The sequence below is a fragment of the Gopherus evgoodei genome, chromosome 8 (genome assembly GCF_007399415.2).
Source record: "Gopherus evgoodei ecotype Sinaloan lineage chromosome 8, rGopEvg1_v1.p, whole genome shotgun sequence".
Lineage (NCBI taxonomy): Eukaryota > Metazoa > Chordata > Testudines > Testudinidae > Gopherus > Gopherus evgoodei.
Genome location: NC_044329.1, coordinates 97,478,224 through 97,496,150, shown reverse-complemented (window position 1 = coordinate 97,496,150; position 17,927 = coordinate 97,478,224). Strand labels below are relative to the sequence as shown.

The following is a 17,927-nucleotide window of genomic DNA, read 5'->3' as shown; positions in this document are numbered from 1 at the left end:
CTATGTAATTAGTACTGTTATATAGGTTAGGAATTCAAATCCCAAGGTGGGCAGGTTTTAAAAATGTATTAGTATTAACTTTCTTAAAGATTCAGGAGTTCTCTCTCAGCACAAAAACTTCAGGCAGGAGAGGGGGATTGATTTCTCATCAAAGATCACAGTGGGTGAGAGAACAATGGTGGCTGGCAAGATTCAGAGGCAGCAGGATGCATCTAAAACTGGTTGATATTTTTTCAGTAAAAAAACGTCTTTTTGATAAAAAAAAAAATCCTGCAGAAATGTGTCAATCTCGGTTGAAACTTTTCATTTTTCAAAGAAATTTCATTTTTTTAATTTTGTGTTGGTAGGGAAAATCCCACTTTCTCTCCTGTCTTTTAGTTCTCCCTACCCCTCATCAAAAACTGAGAGAAAAGCTAGTGTTTTTTCCACACCAGTGGAATTAAAAACAAAAAAACAAAAAAAAACTTATTTTGAAAAGTTTCCATTGAAAAACAAATTTTTCATGAAAAACTGCAAATGAAACAAAATATTCCTTTTGAAAGAATTCATGAAATATACTTACCTTTTTTCAACCTGATTGATATGGCAGTGAGAATTCTTAGGCCATCCTGAGTGTACATGCACACAGACTGGTGTGGCAGGGACATCAGGAAGAGCTGCCGTCATGGTAGGATGTATCCTAACAGCCACAGCCCCTTCCAATATCAGGTTCCCAAATCGTTCAATTGCTGATATTGGTCCCCTCTTGGGTTATAAGAATGGAAGCAGGCAGGGAAATTTGGAAACATAGTGAACTGCCGATTCAGCTCTATATACAAGCACAGCAAACCCTAATTATTTTGAGAAATGGGGCCATGACAAAAATGTCTTGGCTTTCCCTACCGAGACAGCGCACAGATCTGGTATGGCTGTGGGCAGAGAGTAATTCCCGCTCTGAACTGAGGGTTTAGCTTCACGTCCTTCGGAGCTTGGAATGTGAATTTCTGAAGGAGGGCAGTGAAGAACAGGAACAACTCTATTCTAGCCAGCGGCTCACCAAGGCAACCGCGCTTTCCTGAAAAGAAGACAGTTGTGCACGTCAGCCAGAGGATTCTTGTCAGAACAGTTTGGGTCTCAGAACAAATGAGGCATTACACAGCAGCAATTTTGGAACAGCAAGGAAGAAGAGATGGATTTGTCATCAGTTCCTCCCTTCTGAGTCACTTTTTTCTGTTTTTAGTACTAAATTTTCCTTCACTCAGGTTTACATTAATAATAACAGTACCGCCGTAATTCCTTCTGCTAACAGAAAAAATCATGTTTGATAGCTCTTGCATGATCAACGACTTCTTTGCAAAGCTAGCTAAGGCCTAATCTACACACATTTTTATACCAGTATAACAATGTCTTTATACCAGTGCCTAATCTCAGTATAGCTTATTCCCCTTCCCATAACTGCAGCCACATTAGAAAGGCTGTGATGTTTTAACCTATATTGATTAAAAAAAAAATCACACCCCTATCTGACAAAAATCTAGGAGGCGTGTATACTAATATAGTTAAAGCTCTACAATTTCTGTGTCTAGCTGATGTCTTACTTCCCTAACAGTCTCAGCTACACACAGCTGTATTATTTCTTAATTAAAAAGTTTAAATTAAATAACATAGGTGAGGTGTAATCTCTTCCTGGCCTCGCTTCTCGGTGACATAACACATGGTCTGCTGAACACACACAGGTCTAGTCAGCATTATTTCTAATGTGTGTCCCTGAATCTACACTGGGTGGGTGGGTGGAATTTATCTAAGTTACGTAATTTCAGCTACGTGAATAACGTAGCTGAAGTCGACGTACTTAGATCTACTCACCGCGGTGTCTTCACTGCAGTGAGTTGACTGCTGCCGCTCCCCTGTTGACTCTGTCTGCATCTCTCAAGGCGCTAGAGTACAGGAGTCAACGAGAGAGCGCTCAGGGGTCGATTTATGGCATCTAGACTCGACGTGATAAATCAAACCCCGCTGGATCGATTGCTGTCCGCCGATCCAGTGGGTAGTATAGACATACCCTTAGTTTCTATATAAACCACTTAAAAAGAAAAAGGTTTACATACTTTCCTTAGCCACACACAGCGAATACTAATTTTGCTTGTTCTTTTAATTGGCAAGAAAGCTTGCTAGACCTGTATATAAAAAAGGCTTGTGCAAACCTGTCAATCCCTGATTCACACGCATTTTTGTTTCAGGAACTTAATGCTAAAGCTCTTATTGATTTAAATTGTGTGGGACCAGCCCTTAATGAGTCCAAGTGAGGGAGAATACACCACATTCTATGGTAAAATGTTCTAAAGATTGATTGGTTTTTATGAGGGTGCTTCAGGGATCTCCCACACTTCTATCATCTTTACCATGTTTATTCCCCCTGCTGACTCTCCCTACAAGTGAAAAGAAGTGGTAAAAGGTGAGGACGGCTATTCCTTCTGTCCTCACTCCTACATTCCCAACAAGCGAGGTAGGCTACTTTCTCTTTGTGCCCACCTTAGGGTATGTCTACACTGCAGCTGGCGCACTAACATTAGAAGCGTATCCGTGGTGTCATGAGCAGCTAGCCACCCAAGTATATACTGAGGGTCTTGGAAGAGGGTGTACTCGGGATGGCTAGTCCATCCAGCTGCATGCACCACCATGGCTATGCCTCTGTTTTTAGTGCACTAGCTCACTCTGAGCTAGCATGGGCTTATCACCCCCACAAAGAAATTACACCTCCAGCTCCAGTGTACACATACCCCTGAGGGTAGCAGAGCTGAGGCCGCTCTTCGCTGTTGTTGTGTCGAGCCTTGTTCTAGGAGAGAGCACTTTCTCAAGAATGATGTGCCCTCTACTTATGAAAAAACTGCACAATCCAGAATCCCAGCCCTGGGACATAAACTCTGGCCATGGTTTTCATTTCTGAGCTTTCCATTTTCCATGTGCCTCTGTCACTTATAAATTCTGTGGATTTTTCTAAACTGAAAATGAGAGAGGCCAAGACTTGGTGCTATAGTGCAAATGGACAGAGTCAGACACATCTCACCTGCAGAGAATGGCAGGAAAGTTTCTCTTTTCTTGAACTGACCATCCTCCAGGAAATGCTTAGGATTAAAAGTATGAGGGGTTTCCCACTCATTCTTGTCAAACAGCACTGATGTCAAATTGGGAATCAACGTGGTGCCCTAAAGAAAGAGAAATAAAAGAATTTAAACCTTCCCTGATTCCATTTTTAATTGTGACCTGCAAAGAGGCAAAAAAGAAGGGATCATGCCTTTCATTTTAATCTTTTATGATGTACAAAGAAGGCACAAAAGGAGGTTGGTTTTTTTTAAAAAAGGATAATTTTCTAGCTAGTTCTTTACCTTACATTTATCTGGAATTTCAAATCTGGCTTTCCTTGGTTTTGCGGGTAATCTCTCTGGAGGTCCCAGAGAGACAAGAATGGAAGCCATCACAGACTTTAGATGAAGGAGTAGACTGTTAATCACTGAAGAAAGAGAGCTTTTCCCCCAACTGGTTTTTAAGAATTTGAGGTGTTAATATCACAACAGAGAAACAAACCAAAAATGAACACCAGTCTGATTAAAAATCATTTCCCATGTCAATTATACAGGTTTATTTCCTTCTCAGGTGTGATGTTATAGACCTACTAGTTCTCCTGCATCTCCTAGGAAAAACAGGGGAGGCAAGGTTGAATTTCTAATAGGAAAAACAAGCAGAGAGAATATAAACTCTCAGGCATTCTTTATACAGCATAAGGCATCAAAAGGGAGCACAACCCATCCATCCATCTCTCTTTTTTAAGGGCTAGATTTTCAGAAATGTGGTGGCTGTTGGCCTCGAATGATGTATATGTGTGTAGTATATATCTACAGGCAAATCCAGCAAGTGGTCCTGCAAATTAACACTCATGTGCGCTAAAGTTACTTTTTGCACTCCTAATTGCTATCTGCAGATATAATGCACTCTCCCCCTGCTCCTGTGTAAAAATATTTCCCATAAGTTATATTAATGAAGAATTACTATCAGCAGAATGGAAGGTTGCCACAGGCAATGGTCTTCTGCAGCACACTTGCTGGTAGAATGGTCCTTTGCCTGGCTGAACTCCAGAATGAGCTCGCTGGGTGAGTTTGTCCCCATTTCACTGAGGATCAGTCCACAAGCTGGAGAAGAAGAATGCGCCCATGTGTTAGGACCTGAGGAGAGCTTCCACTGAACATATTCCAGGAACGCTGGGGTAGAATTCCAGCCTGCTCCCTTCCATAGGGAGAAATTGTGGCTCAGCAGCATGGCTAGGTGAAGTCAGAAATGCTGCAGCTTGAGACAAAACCAGTTCAGAATTTGGGAGCGGCTGAAGATGGGATATGCCCTACCAGTAAAAAGAAGCAGCTGCTCCCATTTGCAGACACCAAGGCCCAGACCCTCAAAGGTATTTAGGCACGTAATGCCCATTGATTTCCTGACAAGTTAGGTGCCTAAATACTTCAACTCTCTGTGTCCAAGTGCCTGGCTGACCTTTCATGAGTCAATAGCCATAGTGGTGAACTTGTGCTGGACTTACTTCTTAGTCCTTTTGCTATGGTTTCATGCAAATAAAAATAAAAAACTTATATCATGTTTTATGAAGACAGCCTACAAAAGTCTGACCTAGATTTCAACTTCCTCAAAGCTTGAGAATGTGAGCATCCAAGGTTTTGGTTAAGGAATTTTAGCCCACTATAGAAATAGGGGCTACCTGCAAAATGCTGCCCTGGACCTCGGTTTAGTTCCAAAATGGTTTCAGATTCACAACTGGGTCCTCCAAGGTGCGAAGGTGTTTCTATCTGGGACTTTGGTTTGGGCTCATCTCTTAATTTCTTAAACCAAGATAAGAAGTGAAAACTACATTTCCCTCCAGCTTACTTTTGGCACATAGAATCCGGCCAGTGTTGTGTCACTAGTTGCAATTCTGGGCACACTTAAAGGCACGATGTTGCTTATCCTTTGCACTTCATGAATAACTGCATTGGTGTATGGCATGTTGTCCCTGTCGTCCATGGCTGGCTGGCGAGAATGGCCAATCACTGCGTCAATCTCCGCTTGCACTCTCTCTATGAAAAGAGCGGAGTTCACCATTGTTCCAAGAATAATATATTCTTGGAACAAGCTTAAGTTGTGCAGGGTTTAGAGTTCATTGTTTTCAAGTCTATACCTAATAAAGCTTGATTCAAGCATTGGAAACAGCATCAGTGAGCAATGTAGAGATCTGAACATACAAATACATAAGAAAACTACAGCTGGTTAGCCTGAGACAAATGCAATGGTAAGGTGGTGAGAGGAATTTTAAAATGTAATTTAGGCATAATAGGAAGGCCTCCTTTAAAACCTATATGGAAAGCAAGAGGCGTTTACTCCACTTCTCAAAATCAAATGTAAAGGCATTATCAATAAGTATTTTGTCCCTATTCAAAATAGCAAAGTCAATTACCGGGCTGACCCAAGAGATATTGGAGCATGAAAATATTTATCTGCTGGTTTTCTGTGTCAGGCAAGACTCAATTTTTTGGGGCACAGGGTTATTCCAGCAGCTTCCAAAGAGTCCAAGGAATGCACCTATTTTGCATTAAATGAAGCAGATTATATCTGCCATTATTTTCAACAAAGGTCCCCAGTGGAGCCTCCATGGATCAAATCTCAAGGCTGAAAAGGACACTGACTGTATACCACCTTTTAGAAATCCACAAGCCACATTTACAGAATTAAATGATTTTTCCAATGTCTCACAGGAAATCTGAGGCAGAGCCTGGACCAGGACTTGGATATCCTGAGTCCCAATCCTCTTAATTAGCCACAAGGTCATCTTCCTCCTTAATCGAGGGTATTGCAACTATGGATTGCACTCCGTGCCCTTGCAGCAGTTGGTGGAGGTGTAACTGAGGGCAGAAAAAAGAAACTATTCCAATAAAAGAAAGGCTTTCTGTATGGGGAAAAATGATTACTGTGGGAAGAAAGCACCTTTGCACAGAGATTTCATAAATCAACAGTCTGAGTTCTGTGAAAAGTCCCCGATGTGGCAAGGGTTAAGGGTAGAAATTCAAGAGCTCCTAAGAGATTAGAAATATAAACCATTACCACTTACCTTGAACGTCTGGATATAGGGCCATGTACAGCAGAGCCCAGCGGATGGTTGCAGACGTCGTCTCAGTTCCAGCAATAAAAAGATCCAATGTGGAAACTATGAGATTTTCTTCACAGAAACTAGAGTCGGCATCGGCCTTGGAACAAAGATATATGTGGGTGGGACTACAACAATATTTATTAGCATTATACAAAGCTATGGAAACATCATTCTAGGCTCAATTCTGCAAGGTGCCGGGTGCCCTGAATTTCCATTGCCTTCAGTGAGAGTTGAGAGTGCCAGGACAGCACCATTAGAGAGAAAGACTGTACTTTTAGCATCATTCTTGAGAGTGAAAAGTTTGAGCTGATTTTAGGTCTGAGCAGAGGTCCTGCTGAAGTGAATGAAAGACTCCCATGCACTTCAACTGGCTTTGGGTCTGGCCCCTAAGGCACAGGTAACCTTACATTTTAGGGCCCAAATCAGCAAAGTGCTGAAGCATCCGAGTAGTCCCACTGACTGCTCTCCACGGCTCAAAGGAAAACATGTGCTTAAAGGCTTTGCTGAATCAGTTCTTTCCTACCTAGGGTTTCTAGCTGTTAACTAATGGAGGGTCAGATGCTCAGACAACTCAATTGCTGAGCCCTGTTACTGTCATTCTACTTCTAATTTTTAAAACACAGAAGTGGTTTGTTCCTGTTCATTTTGTTCTTTGATCTCTTACCTTTGCTATTTCCTTCAGATAACAGTCAATGAAGTCTCTGGTTTCAGATGGATTCCAGTCCTCTCTGTGCTTTGCAGTCATTTCCCTCACAAAACACTTCAATTTTTCCCAGTTTTTTAAAATGGTGTGATGGGGTCCAGGTATCCACTTCATCATGGTGGGGAAGGAGTTATACAGCTTTTGACATACAAAGAGACCACAATACATTTTAGCCTAGTTTTAGAAACATGCATCTCGCAGTTTCATACACCCACATGCATTCTGCTGAAGACACTGTGTTTATTAAACTACATTGATACATAATTGTATTATGGATGTGCTCAGAGCCCTCAACTGAGATCAGGACCCCACTATGGTAGGCACTTGACAGATACTTAACAGTGAGTCCCTGACCGGAGGAGCCTAGAATCTAAAGAGACAGGAGAGACAAAGAGTGAGAGAAAGGAAATATTATCATCATTTTACGGAGTGAGAACTGAGGCAGAGAGATATTAAATGACTTGGCCAAGATCGCACAGGCACTGTTACTGAGCCAGAAAATGAGGCTAGAGGTCCTGAGTCCCAGTGCAGCGTTTTAACCACAAGCCCGTTCTTTCTTGTTAAGATATGCACTGTCTTCTCAGCCCTCTGCTGTGACTGCTGGCCTGCTCACCAGCTACTGCTCCTGTTGCTTTGGCGCCCCCTACAGGACAATGTGCTCTATTGCCTGAGGCAGTGCAGCAGCAGCACCTCAGAAGGCTGAATGGCCACCCTGCTAACGACGGGTTGATTTACAAGTGAGGAAGGATATAAAGGTCACGATGTCAGAATCTGGCCTCACATTCCGACACATGATGTTGATAATATTGATGTTACCACAGTTTTTATCGGAGATTGGACGTTGGTATTGGAGGGTTTGTAAAACACATGGAAGACTGCCTGGGCCCAGCAACATGAGCAGATAGATGCAGACACTGTGTTTTGCCTCTCAGTATGGCCGCTACTGCAATAGCAGGATTATGTCTCATCTCAGCCACTACGCTGTGCTGAACCGGGAGGCAACAAGAGGAGCAAGGTCCAACACGTTAACAACGTGTCCCTGGAAACCATGATTGCCCCGGTTTTCAGGGCCACTGTCAATGAACCAGCACCATTATGAAACACAGTAGTTTGTCCCTGCAAATGGGGCCACCTGAAGAAGCTGCCAGCTGGACAAGCCCTTGACCCTGACAGAGGTTGGCTGTGCCTCCGGACGTCACCTCCCACCAGGCCTGTTCTGTAATGACACCCTGCCATCCTCACTGCCGCAAGAGTATCAAGCAAATCTACCCCTGCCACACAGGTCCTTGAGCCAACCCTCCCCTGAGCACAGAGTCCAATGCACAGTGTGACAGCAAGGAAGGGAGTTGCTTGGGAGCAGCGAGGATTTGGCACCTTTTCCTCTTCCTCTCTCCTACACACTCTCCCTGATGCCCGCTGAAACAGCCCACTGGGCCATCAGCCCCGTTAGAGATCACATTAAGTGCCTGTGAGGTTGCGGCACTGGTACAGAAAATCAGGTTTGAGGATCTTCTAGCACTATACCTTCAGGGGGGCCAGATGAAAAAGACTAGCCAAAGGGGGAACTGAGGTGGAGAGAGATTTGTTGGGCAAAATGAGAGCATGGACGCCGCAATCAGGCTATGGTAGAAGTGAATCTGGGACAACGCTGTCACACTCAGCCCTGCTTCCAGTGAAACTGCTCGGGGTTTTGCCATTGTTTTCATATGTTTAAAGTCAAAATCAAACAAGCTCACCTGGCCCCAAATAGTTGCCTGGAGGTCCAACGTCTCATCAAACAACCGCAGTAACTTCTGGAAGTGACTATCATGATATTCAAACCGGTCTCCAAAAGTGACAGAACAGATTATGTTGGAAACAGCATTGTTAATTTTAAAGTGAGGGTCAAAAGGTTGCCCTAGAAGAGAAAATGGGAGAAATTGGTGGTGTTCTGGTTTCTTAGAAAAGGAGAAGAAAGTTGTTGACAGACATAAAGTATTTGATGTGTATGAAATCCATGAATAAAACCTGAACATATGCATATATCACATACTTGTCCATATCCCTTGAGCAACATTTGCTGCATTGTAACCTATCTGACTATTGAAAAACTGTTAAACACATAGATGGGATCAGCTGCATTTTGATGCATGCAGCATATCAGATCTACCAGTTCAAGTCAGTTTTTGCTATGTATAGAGACATTTATATTTTTTCATACAGGTCTCTGCCTTTGTTATAGTGTAGGGAGGTTTTACATATATGTGATTAGGAACCACTTTCTCTCCATGGTCATTAATCTTGGCAATGACCATTTTTGTGGGCCTGTTTTGTAAATTTGTGTGGCTACATTGATGCTGACAACTCAGCATTTAGTGCCATTACTGACCGATATAAAAACATGAATCCCAAACACCACCAAACTTTTGGATCCATATCCAGATCTGGACCATGGCACTAAGGTTCATACATGGCTAATGGGCTAAGCCAAATCCCTCATCTGAACTGAGTGTTAGGAAAGATCTTAGATTCAAACCTCATGTTTCAGGCACATCTCTGTTATTTCACGTTCATTGCCAAAGAAAAGCTACAATTTTTGATAGAATAATTAAAGTGTTATTCTCTCTAGTTCTCACCTTTTTCTTCCTCAATTGCATCTGTGAGGTATCTGCTCTCCTCCTGTATTCGTTCTTCTAAACTCCTCTTCCCCAGGCCAAAGTTTCTTAGAGTTGATAAAGCAAATCTTCTATGTTGTTTCCAGCTATGTCCATTAGAGAAGATTAATCCTGGGGTGAAAAATGACACCTGACATATTGTAATGGTCATTAGAAGATTAGAAGACTTGAACTCTCCTTTCCTTTTTCAAGTTTAAGTGAGGCCTGGCTATCTTTCCACAGGATATTTTCTTCTGTTCTGTTTGCCATGCTCATCACTGGTATATCAGAGTGCCTGGGCTCTAGCAATGGTGGAGTCATGTCTAACATGCAGAAGTTACACTTTTACAGAAGAAGTATAGAGCTGAGGTTCAAGGAAGTAGGCTGCAATGCCGACAACGAATGAGGTTGGAAGATGCAATTTTGAGGGATTTCAGAAGCCTAAATCCTCCCATTCTGACTCCTGCTGAAGGAACACTTGCAAGAGACCATCCAGGATGGAAGTCCATTCTACATGCCATCGCAGCTACATGGTAGTCATGATAATCTGCTTCTGCTGTCGCCAGGGATATGGCAGTTGGAATGTGAACATGAGAAGTCAATGAGACATGAGCACATGTGTAAGTTTTTGCAGAATTAAGGAAGTTACTAAGGCCCAGATCCTCAAAGGTATTTAGGTGCCTAACTCCCATTGATTTTACTAGAAGTTAGGCACCTAAACACCTTTGAGGATCTGGCCCTAAGTTACTACCCCAGAGCACACGTCAGTGAGACTGTTCATGTGCATAAGATGAAGCCCATTTGTAAGTGTTTGCAGGATTGGTGCCTTGATAATTAAAAATGTTGCATCTAAAATACTTGAAGAAAAAGATAAGAAAAGAAACTCACCAAATGTACCGAAGATTTCGTAGATCAGAGGCATTTGTGGGCGATCAAGAAAGTATTCACCTCGATGGACAAGCACTTCCTTCACCAGCTGGAATCCATTTACAATCACAATTGGCAGGTTACCAAACTGCAAGCTGAAAATGTTGCCATATTTTCCAGCAAGCTGGAAAAAAAAAATAAAAAGAGCATGTGGTTTAGTTCATATTTAATTTGTTTGATAACCAGAACTAGAGCCCATGTAATGACTACTTAATTAATAATAATAATAACTGTAAAAAAAAGTATGTGTAGAACAAGAGCACTCAAGGGCCCGGCTGTTCAAACACTGATTAAAAAGAATGAGCTCACAAGCGGATATAACAGGTGGATGAAGCATGTAAATGGGGAGGAAAATGGGGTAACGGTAAAATAAGCATATCTAAGGACAATGAATGCCCTGTGCCTTTTCTTAGGGGATGTCAAAGTGAAACAGACCTACTGGTAAATAATAATAATTGAAAATTAGCCCACTCTAAGCTGAGAGGAGCAGACACCTTCCTAGCCGGTAGCAATACTGACTGCAGATACGTTGCCCTTTAACGATCGTTATAGGGACGATCGTTGAAGGACAACATATCTGCAGTCGGTATTGCTACCAGTGAAGAAATCAACATTCTGGTTTAAACAAAACACACTCCAGTTCTGTCAGAAGCACTCCTTCCTTCTGGCCTACACCCACCTCAGGATAAACTACATAGCTCCCTGGGGCACTCAGGGGGTGTGACTGAAAGCTGCAGAGAACAAATTAGTGGCTTCCGCAGAGGCCTGTGCGAAAGGAACCCATTCTAGTCCTCAGGGCCAGTGCAACCATTTAGGCAAACTAGGCGGCAGTCTAAGGCGCCTAGTGGTTGGGGGCGCTTAAAAGTCCCCTCAGGCGAGGAGGTGGAGTGGAGGTGAGCTGGGTGGGGGGTGTGCAGGGAGGGCTGCCCACAGTAACGGGGGGGCCGCACAGGAGAACAGCTCCCCGCCCCAGCTCACCTCCACTCTGCCTCCTCCGCTGAGCACACAGCCCAGCTCTAAGTCTCCTCCAATCGGCGCCGCAAGCCTGGGAGAGGCAGAGAATTAGAGCAACACCGGCGTGCTCAGCGGAGGAAGCAGAGCCAAGGAAAGCTGGGGCGGGATCCCAAGACAGGGTTAGCTGCCATGGGGGGAGTCTCCCCAGGCGGGGTTAGCTGCCCCAGAAGGGGAGAGGGGGGCTCCCCAGGCAGGGTTAGCTGTCGTGGGAGGGGGGATCCCCAGGAGGAGTTAGCTGCCATGGCAACTTTCTCCCCAGGTGGGGTTAGCTGCCACGGGGGGAGGGTCCCCGGGCGGGGTTAGCTGCTGCAGAGAGGGAGTCACCCCAGGCAGGGTTAGCTGCCGTGAGAGAAGTCTCTCCAGGCCGGGTTAGCTGCCGCAGAGGGGGGGTCTCCCCAGGCGGGGTTAGTTGCCTGGGGGGGGCTCCTTGGGTGGGGCTAGCTGCCACAGAGGGGGAGTCTCCCCAGGTGGGGTTAACTGCCTTGGGGGGGGCTCCTTGGGCGGGGTTAGCTGCTGCAGGAGGGGGCTCCCTGAGCGGGGTTAGCTTCCGAGGGGGGTGGAGAGTCTCCCCAGGCGGGGTTAGCTGTGGCAGGGGGGCTCCCCGGACTGGGTTAGCTGCTGCGGGGGAGCGGGAGGGGTCTCTTCAAGCGAGGTTAGCTGCCGTGGAGCGGGGGTGGTGGGCTTCCTGGGTGGTGGGCAGGGTTAGCTTCCATGGGGGCAGGAGTTACCTGGGGAGGGAGGGGCGCAAGGTGGAAATTTTGCCTAGGGCTCGAAACTTCCTTGCACTGGCCCTGCTAGCCCTTGCAAGGGAACAGCCTTCACAAGTAACCTTCCAAACTTCCTTGGGCTTCATAAGTCGCTTTCTAACCCTGATGAGCTCCCACTTAATCACATCCTCCCACCTAGGGCAGGGTGCTTCCAACCCTTGCCCAACTCCCCATAACTTCCGACCCTTGCCCAACTCCCCGTACTCCATACAAGTGTTTACCAAGCTTGCAATCTTCACAAACCTGTTTAAAAGCCTGTAATTAAATTCCCTCAAGCCCCTTCGAAATGCCACTGAAAATTCCCACACAACCTAGTTCCTTGTGAGATCTTCCCAACCCTGATGAGCACCAACCTCAAATGCTACACAGCCCCTTCCAAGTCTCAGTCCTTCTATATTTGGTAACTTTTTATGAGCCTCTTCTTACCTGTAAGTCCTTGTGGGCCTGCTCCTGCACTGCCCAAGCCCCTGCACACATTGCAAGCCCCCTGCCACGCTCACAACTTCCCACAAGCTACCTTCAAACCATGGTACATTGTGCACTGCATCAGACACTAACATCCACACGTAATCAGGCCTCAATTCACTGATACATTAAATCTAATTTACACTGTACCCCAGCACAAGGCAGACAAAGCTGGAGGATCCTGCCTCCTGAGGATTTCCATGTGGAAAGGAATCCACAGATGGATCCTAGACGCTGGCTGAGGGAAAAGGGGTTTGACCAGAGATTTCCCTGTGCTCTGGTGATCCCAGGCATCAGGCTTCTGGACTGGCCCACTGGGACTGTTAGTAGCTGGTACAACTCAGAGCAGTCTAGAGATGGCTTTAATTTATGCCAAGGGCCAGAGCAGCACCAGGACAACCCCAAGGTCATGGCAGTGCAGGGGTGGTGCCATCATGAGCTGTGCCATACATTCTTCTGGCACAGCTGAGGGTCTGACCCAGCATCTCTCTCACCCACCACTCCCTGGTAAAAAAAAGCTCTTGCAAACAGAACTCCTACACTTGCTTCCCTTCCCCACTTACCTTCTCTACAGTTCTATGGGGCTGTTTGACATCCATATGGAGGATATGGCCCAGGAAGGGCAGGGGCAAAGGTCCTGGAGGGAAATTCTTTGGCTGTCTCCTTTTCGTGTAATCAGCAATCAGCAGGAACAGGCCTAAGAACATGGCCAGTGTCTGAAAGGGCATGTTCTGCCAGAGCCACATTAACCCAGGGACAGCCTGCAGTGGCATCTTCCCCAGCCAGGTGCACCCCTGCAGCTGTAAGAGGGAGCAGTGACTGGGGTAGAGGGAAACCTGATAGCAGCAGGCACAGCCCTGCCCATCCACTTGCTGCTGACTCTGGCGGAGGACAAAGTTTACAAGCAAAATCAACAGGCACAGCCCTGCCCATCCACTTGGTGCTGATACTAGCGGAGGACAAAGTTTACAAGCAAAATCAACAGGCATAGCCCTGCTCATCCACTTGCTGCGGACACTGGCGGAGGACAAAGTTTACAAGCAAAATCAACACACCTTCAAACAGCTACATAAGAACTTTAGATGCCAGAGTCCTAACCCGGAAACTCTACTAGGGCCCCCTCTACTGGTTCCTTCAACTCATCAGCAAAGATTTGTCAGATTTTTCCTCCTGAGTTATAATTTCTCATTTTCTCCTGGTTCTTCCTAAAAAATCAATTACAGATTCCCTCCTCCTGCATCCTCTGTCATGAAAAATAGCCAGTAAAACCAGATTTTCTACAAATCTGGTAGTCAGGAATGCAAAAGATCTTTTTACAATAGGTGTTAAACGTTTTGAATGCATCATTTTTGTTGCAATTAATGTTTTGAGGGCTTACATTTGAGCCTGATGCCGCATTCTCTGAGCAATCAACTTCCATTGTCCTCCATGAAAAGATTTTTTTTTCTTTTTTAGCTCCCATCACCAAGGGCACTTTACAATTATACATTTACTGGCCATTTCATTTAAGAATTTAGTCCCCAGACCTGCAATCAGATCAAAGAGGAGGCCACAGAGATTATGGTACATAATTATAAATGAACATACCTATTATAGTAGCTCCAAGAGGCCAATCAGATGGGCCCCCATTGCTCCAGCTGCTCTACACACATACAGTAAATGACAGTTCCAGCCCCAAAAAAGCTTGTGTCATAAACAGATACATAAGGGTTGATGTCTCTTTTACCTGTAAAGGGTTAAGAAGCTCAGTGAACCTGGCTGACACCTGACCAGAGGACCAATGGGGGGACAAGATACTTTCAAATCTTGGTGGAGGGAAGTCTTTGTTTGTGCTGTTTTTTTTGTTCGTTGTTTGCTCTTGGGGCTAAGAGGGACCAGACATGTACCGTAGGTTTCTCCAATCTTTCTGAAACAGTCTTTTATGTTCAAAATAGTAAGTATTAGCTAGAAAAGGCGGATTAGTCTTATGTTTGTTTTTTTAACTTGTGAATGTGTATTTTGCTAGAAGGATTTTACCTCTGTTTGCTGTAACTTGTATCTTAGGCTAGGGGGGAGGGAGTCCCTCTAGTCTATATGAGCTGAGGACCTTGTAAACATTTTCCATCTTGATTTTACAGAGATAATTTTTACTTTTCTTTCTTTAATTAAAAGCTTTCTTTTTAAGAACCTGATAGATTTTTTCCCTTGTTTAAGACCCAAGGGGATTGGGTCTGAGCTCACCAGGGATTGGTGGGGGGAGAGGAGGGGGGGAAAGGTTAATTCCTCTCTGTTTTAAGATCCAAGGAGTTTGCATCAGTGTAATCTCTCAGGATAGCCCAGGGAGGGGAAAGTCTGGTAGGGGGAAAGGAGGGGGAATGGTTTATTTCTCTTTGTTTTAAGACCCAAGGGGGTTGGGTCTTGGGTTCCCCAGGGAAGATTTTGGGGGAACAGGAAGTGTGCCAAAACACTATATTTTTGGCTGGTGGCAGCACTATCAGATCTAAGCTAGGAATTAAGCTTAGAAGGGTACATGCAGGTCCCCACTTTTAGGACGCTAAAGTTCAAAGTGGGAAAAATACCTTGACATGGTGTACAGCGGTGGGATTTCTAGGACCAAAAGCCAGTGAGTTTTTTATTTTCTCTCCTTTCTGGCTGCTTGAAAGCAGGCTGAGAGGATTGGATTTAAAAATCAAAGCCAGTGAGGTTTTTTTTTCTCTCCTTTCTGGCTGCTCGGATAGCAGCCTGAGGGCAGAGGTGTTAAGTTTTTTAACAAGGGTCTTTGTTAAAAGGAGGCTCAAGCTGTGAGCCAGCAGACACCAGCAAAAGGCATTTACAAATGAATTGTTTTTTTCTTTCTAACTCTCAGGCACAGCTAGTTAGAAAATCTCTGTTAACCAAGCAGCCCTGAGGAAGCAGCCTGAGCTGCAGCATTCCAGGCAGTAAGCTGCAGAGGGGGCAGCCAGCACAAGAAAGCAGGAACAATGAGTTCCAAGGAAGCCATTAAACAGGAACAGGCGAGACTAGAAGCCATAGAAAGAGACAAGGAACATAGGAGACGGATGGAACTAATTAATGCAGAAATAGCCAAGGAAGAAGCTCAGTGGACCCTTAGCAGAGGTGGCGGCTGAAATGCCTAAGGAACACATGAACGATTACAAACCTTTTCAAACCAAGACCAGAATCAGAATGGGACTAACACCTGAGCATGCCCGTCGGTGGTTCAGAGCCCTAAGGTGGAAACCAGATGTGTCATTTACCCAACACGCCTACCACATTGGAAAGAATTGGGATGCCTGGATATCAGGAGCAAATGTTAAATCTCTGGATGAGCTGTACCTCCTGATGCAAATGGAACAGTTCTTAGAGGGTGTTCCTGAGGAAACAGAAAGGTACATCCTAGTGGGAAGCCCAAAACTGTAACCGAGGCGGGGGAGATTGGAGCCAGATGGGTTGAAGTGGCAGAAAAGAAAAAAGCTACTAGCAAGGGGAGCGAATATGCCAGGGGGCAAACAGAAATAAACCCTATCACCGGGGGCAACCCAAGACTCCACCTACACCCCAAGGCAAGCCCCAGACACCCTATTGTCCCACCTCACCAGTCTCCAGCAACCCACTTCAGCCCAGTGACCAGTCAGCAGGGCGCGGTTTTAAATGTAATGAACTGGGACATATAAAGGCCAACTGCCCCAAGAACCCCAACCGAGTGCAGTTCATTACACCACCATCACATCAAAGATCCAAAGGCCCAGATGCCTCTCAAATACCCTCAGAGCGAAGCGAAATTTTGAGAGTGGGTGGAAAGAAGGTTATCGCTTGGAGAGACACGGGAGCACAATTGTCAGCTATCCACCAATCCTTAGTGGACCCCAAATTCATTAACCCAGAGGCCCAAGTGACAATTTACCCCTTCATGTCAAAATCTGTAGACTTGCCTATAGCTGAACTGCTTGTCCAGTACAAAGGCTGGTCAGAAATGTGGACTTTTGCAGTCTATGACAATTATCCCATCCCCATGCTACTGGGGGAAGACTTGGCCAACCAGGTAAAGCGGGCCAAGAGGGTGGGAATGGTTACACGAAGCCAAGCCAGGCAAGCTTCCAGACCCATCCCTGTTCCTGAGCCATCCACAAGGGCCCCGTCTGTGTTACCAGAGACCCAGACAGAGGTGGTGGACCTGGATCCCCTGCTAATGACTGCAACAGCCACAGTGCTTCCAGTCCCAGACCTGGAACTGGAAAAGCAACCAGCACCAGAACTATTTGCCAGTACTGACACCAGCGCTTGCAAACCCGTCTCCAACCCCAACGCCAGAGGTCGCCAGCGGGCCTGAACTGGCAGAAGCAGCAGACATCCCTACCCAAGAGGCTCAGACAGAGCCTGAAATATCGCATAGTGCACCAGCGGAGAGCGGTTCACCATCAGCGAAAACAGCCCCATCACCTACATCGCTTCCAGAGGGACCAAGCCCAAGTCCACAGTCTAAGGAGGAACTTGTGTCTCCAGCCTCAAGGGAACAGTTCCAGATGGAGCAGGAAGCAGATGACAGCTTTCAGAAAGCTTGGGCAGCAGCATGGAGCACCTCACCGCCTCTCAGCTCTTCTAACCGATCCCGGTTTGTTGTAGAACAAGGATTTTATACAAGGAGACTCTTTCTGGTGGACACCAGGAAGACTGGCATCCTCAAAAACACTTGGTAGTTCCAACTAAGTACCGGGGAAAGCTCTTAAGCTTAGCCCATATTCATCCCTGTGGCCATGCTGGGTGAACAGAACCAAAGACCGGTTGGGGAAGTCCTTCCACTGGGAGGGGATGGGCAAGGACGTTGCTAATTATGTCCGGTCTTGTGAGGTGTGGCAAAGAGTGGGAAAGCCCCAAGACCAGGTCAAAGCCCCTCTCCAGCCACTCCCCATAATTGAGGTCCCATTTCAGCGAGTAGCTGTGGATATTCTGGGTCCTTTCCCAAAAAAGACCCCCAGAGCAAAGCAGTACATACTGACTTTTGTGGACTTTGCTACCCAATGGCCGGAAGCAGTAGCTCTAAGCAACACCAAGGCTAAAACTGTGTGCCAGGCCCTAACAGACATTTTTGCCAGGGTAGGTTGGCCCTCCGACATCCTTACAGATTCAGGAACTAATTTCCTGGCAGGGACCATGAAAGATCTGTGGGAAGCTCATGGGGTGAAACACTTGGTTGCCACCCCTTACCACCATCAAACCAATGGCCTGGTGGAGAGGTTTAATGGAACTTTGGGGCCATGATACGTAAATTCATAAATGAA

The 17,927-nt window shown here is 45.6% G+C and overlaps 1 protein-coding gene across 1 annotated transcript; it reads right to left on the bottom strand.

Annotated features, from left to right (window-relative positions):
• Positions 1–878: 878 nt before the first annotated feature.
• On the bottom strand, positions 879–13,457 carry LOC115656313 (cytochrome P450 2J2-like). The gene is made up of 9 exons (XM_030572872.1): positions 13,233–13,457; positions 10,385–10,547; positions 9,479–9,628; positions 8,600–8,760; positions 6,825–7,001; positions 6,122–6,257; positions 4,906–5,093; positions 3,047–3,185; positions 879–1,054 (listed from the first exon to the last, which is right to left on the bottom strand). The coding sequence occupies exons 1-9, from the start codon at positions 13,440–13,442 to the stop codon at positions 879–881; spliced, it is 1,500 nt and encodes a 499-aa protein (XP_030428732.1). The 5' UTR covers positions 13,443–13,457.
• Positions 13,458–17,927: the final 4,470 nt, after the last annotated feature.

Coding starts and splice junctions, on each gene's coding strand:
- LOC115656313 (XM_030572872.1), bottom strand. CDS start 13,442: ATGCCACTGCAGGCTGTCCCTGGGTTAATGTGGCTCTGGCAGAACATG. Junction 10,548..13,232: donor CCCATAGAACTGTAGAGAAG/GTAAGTGGGGAA, acceptor TTTTTTTTCCAG/CTTGCTGGAAAATATGGCAA. Junction 8,761..9,478: donor TGCAATTGAGGAAGAAAAAG/GTGAGAACTAGA, acceptor TTTCTCTTCTAG/GGCAACCTTTTGACCCTCAC.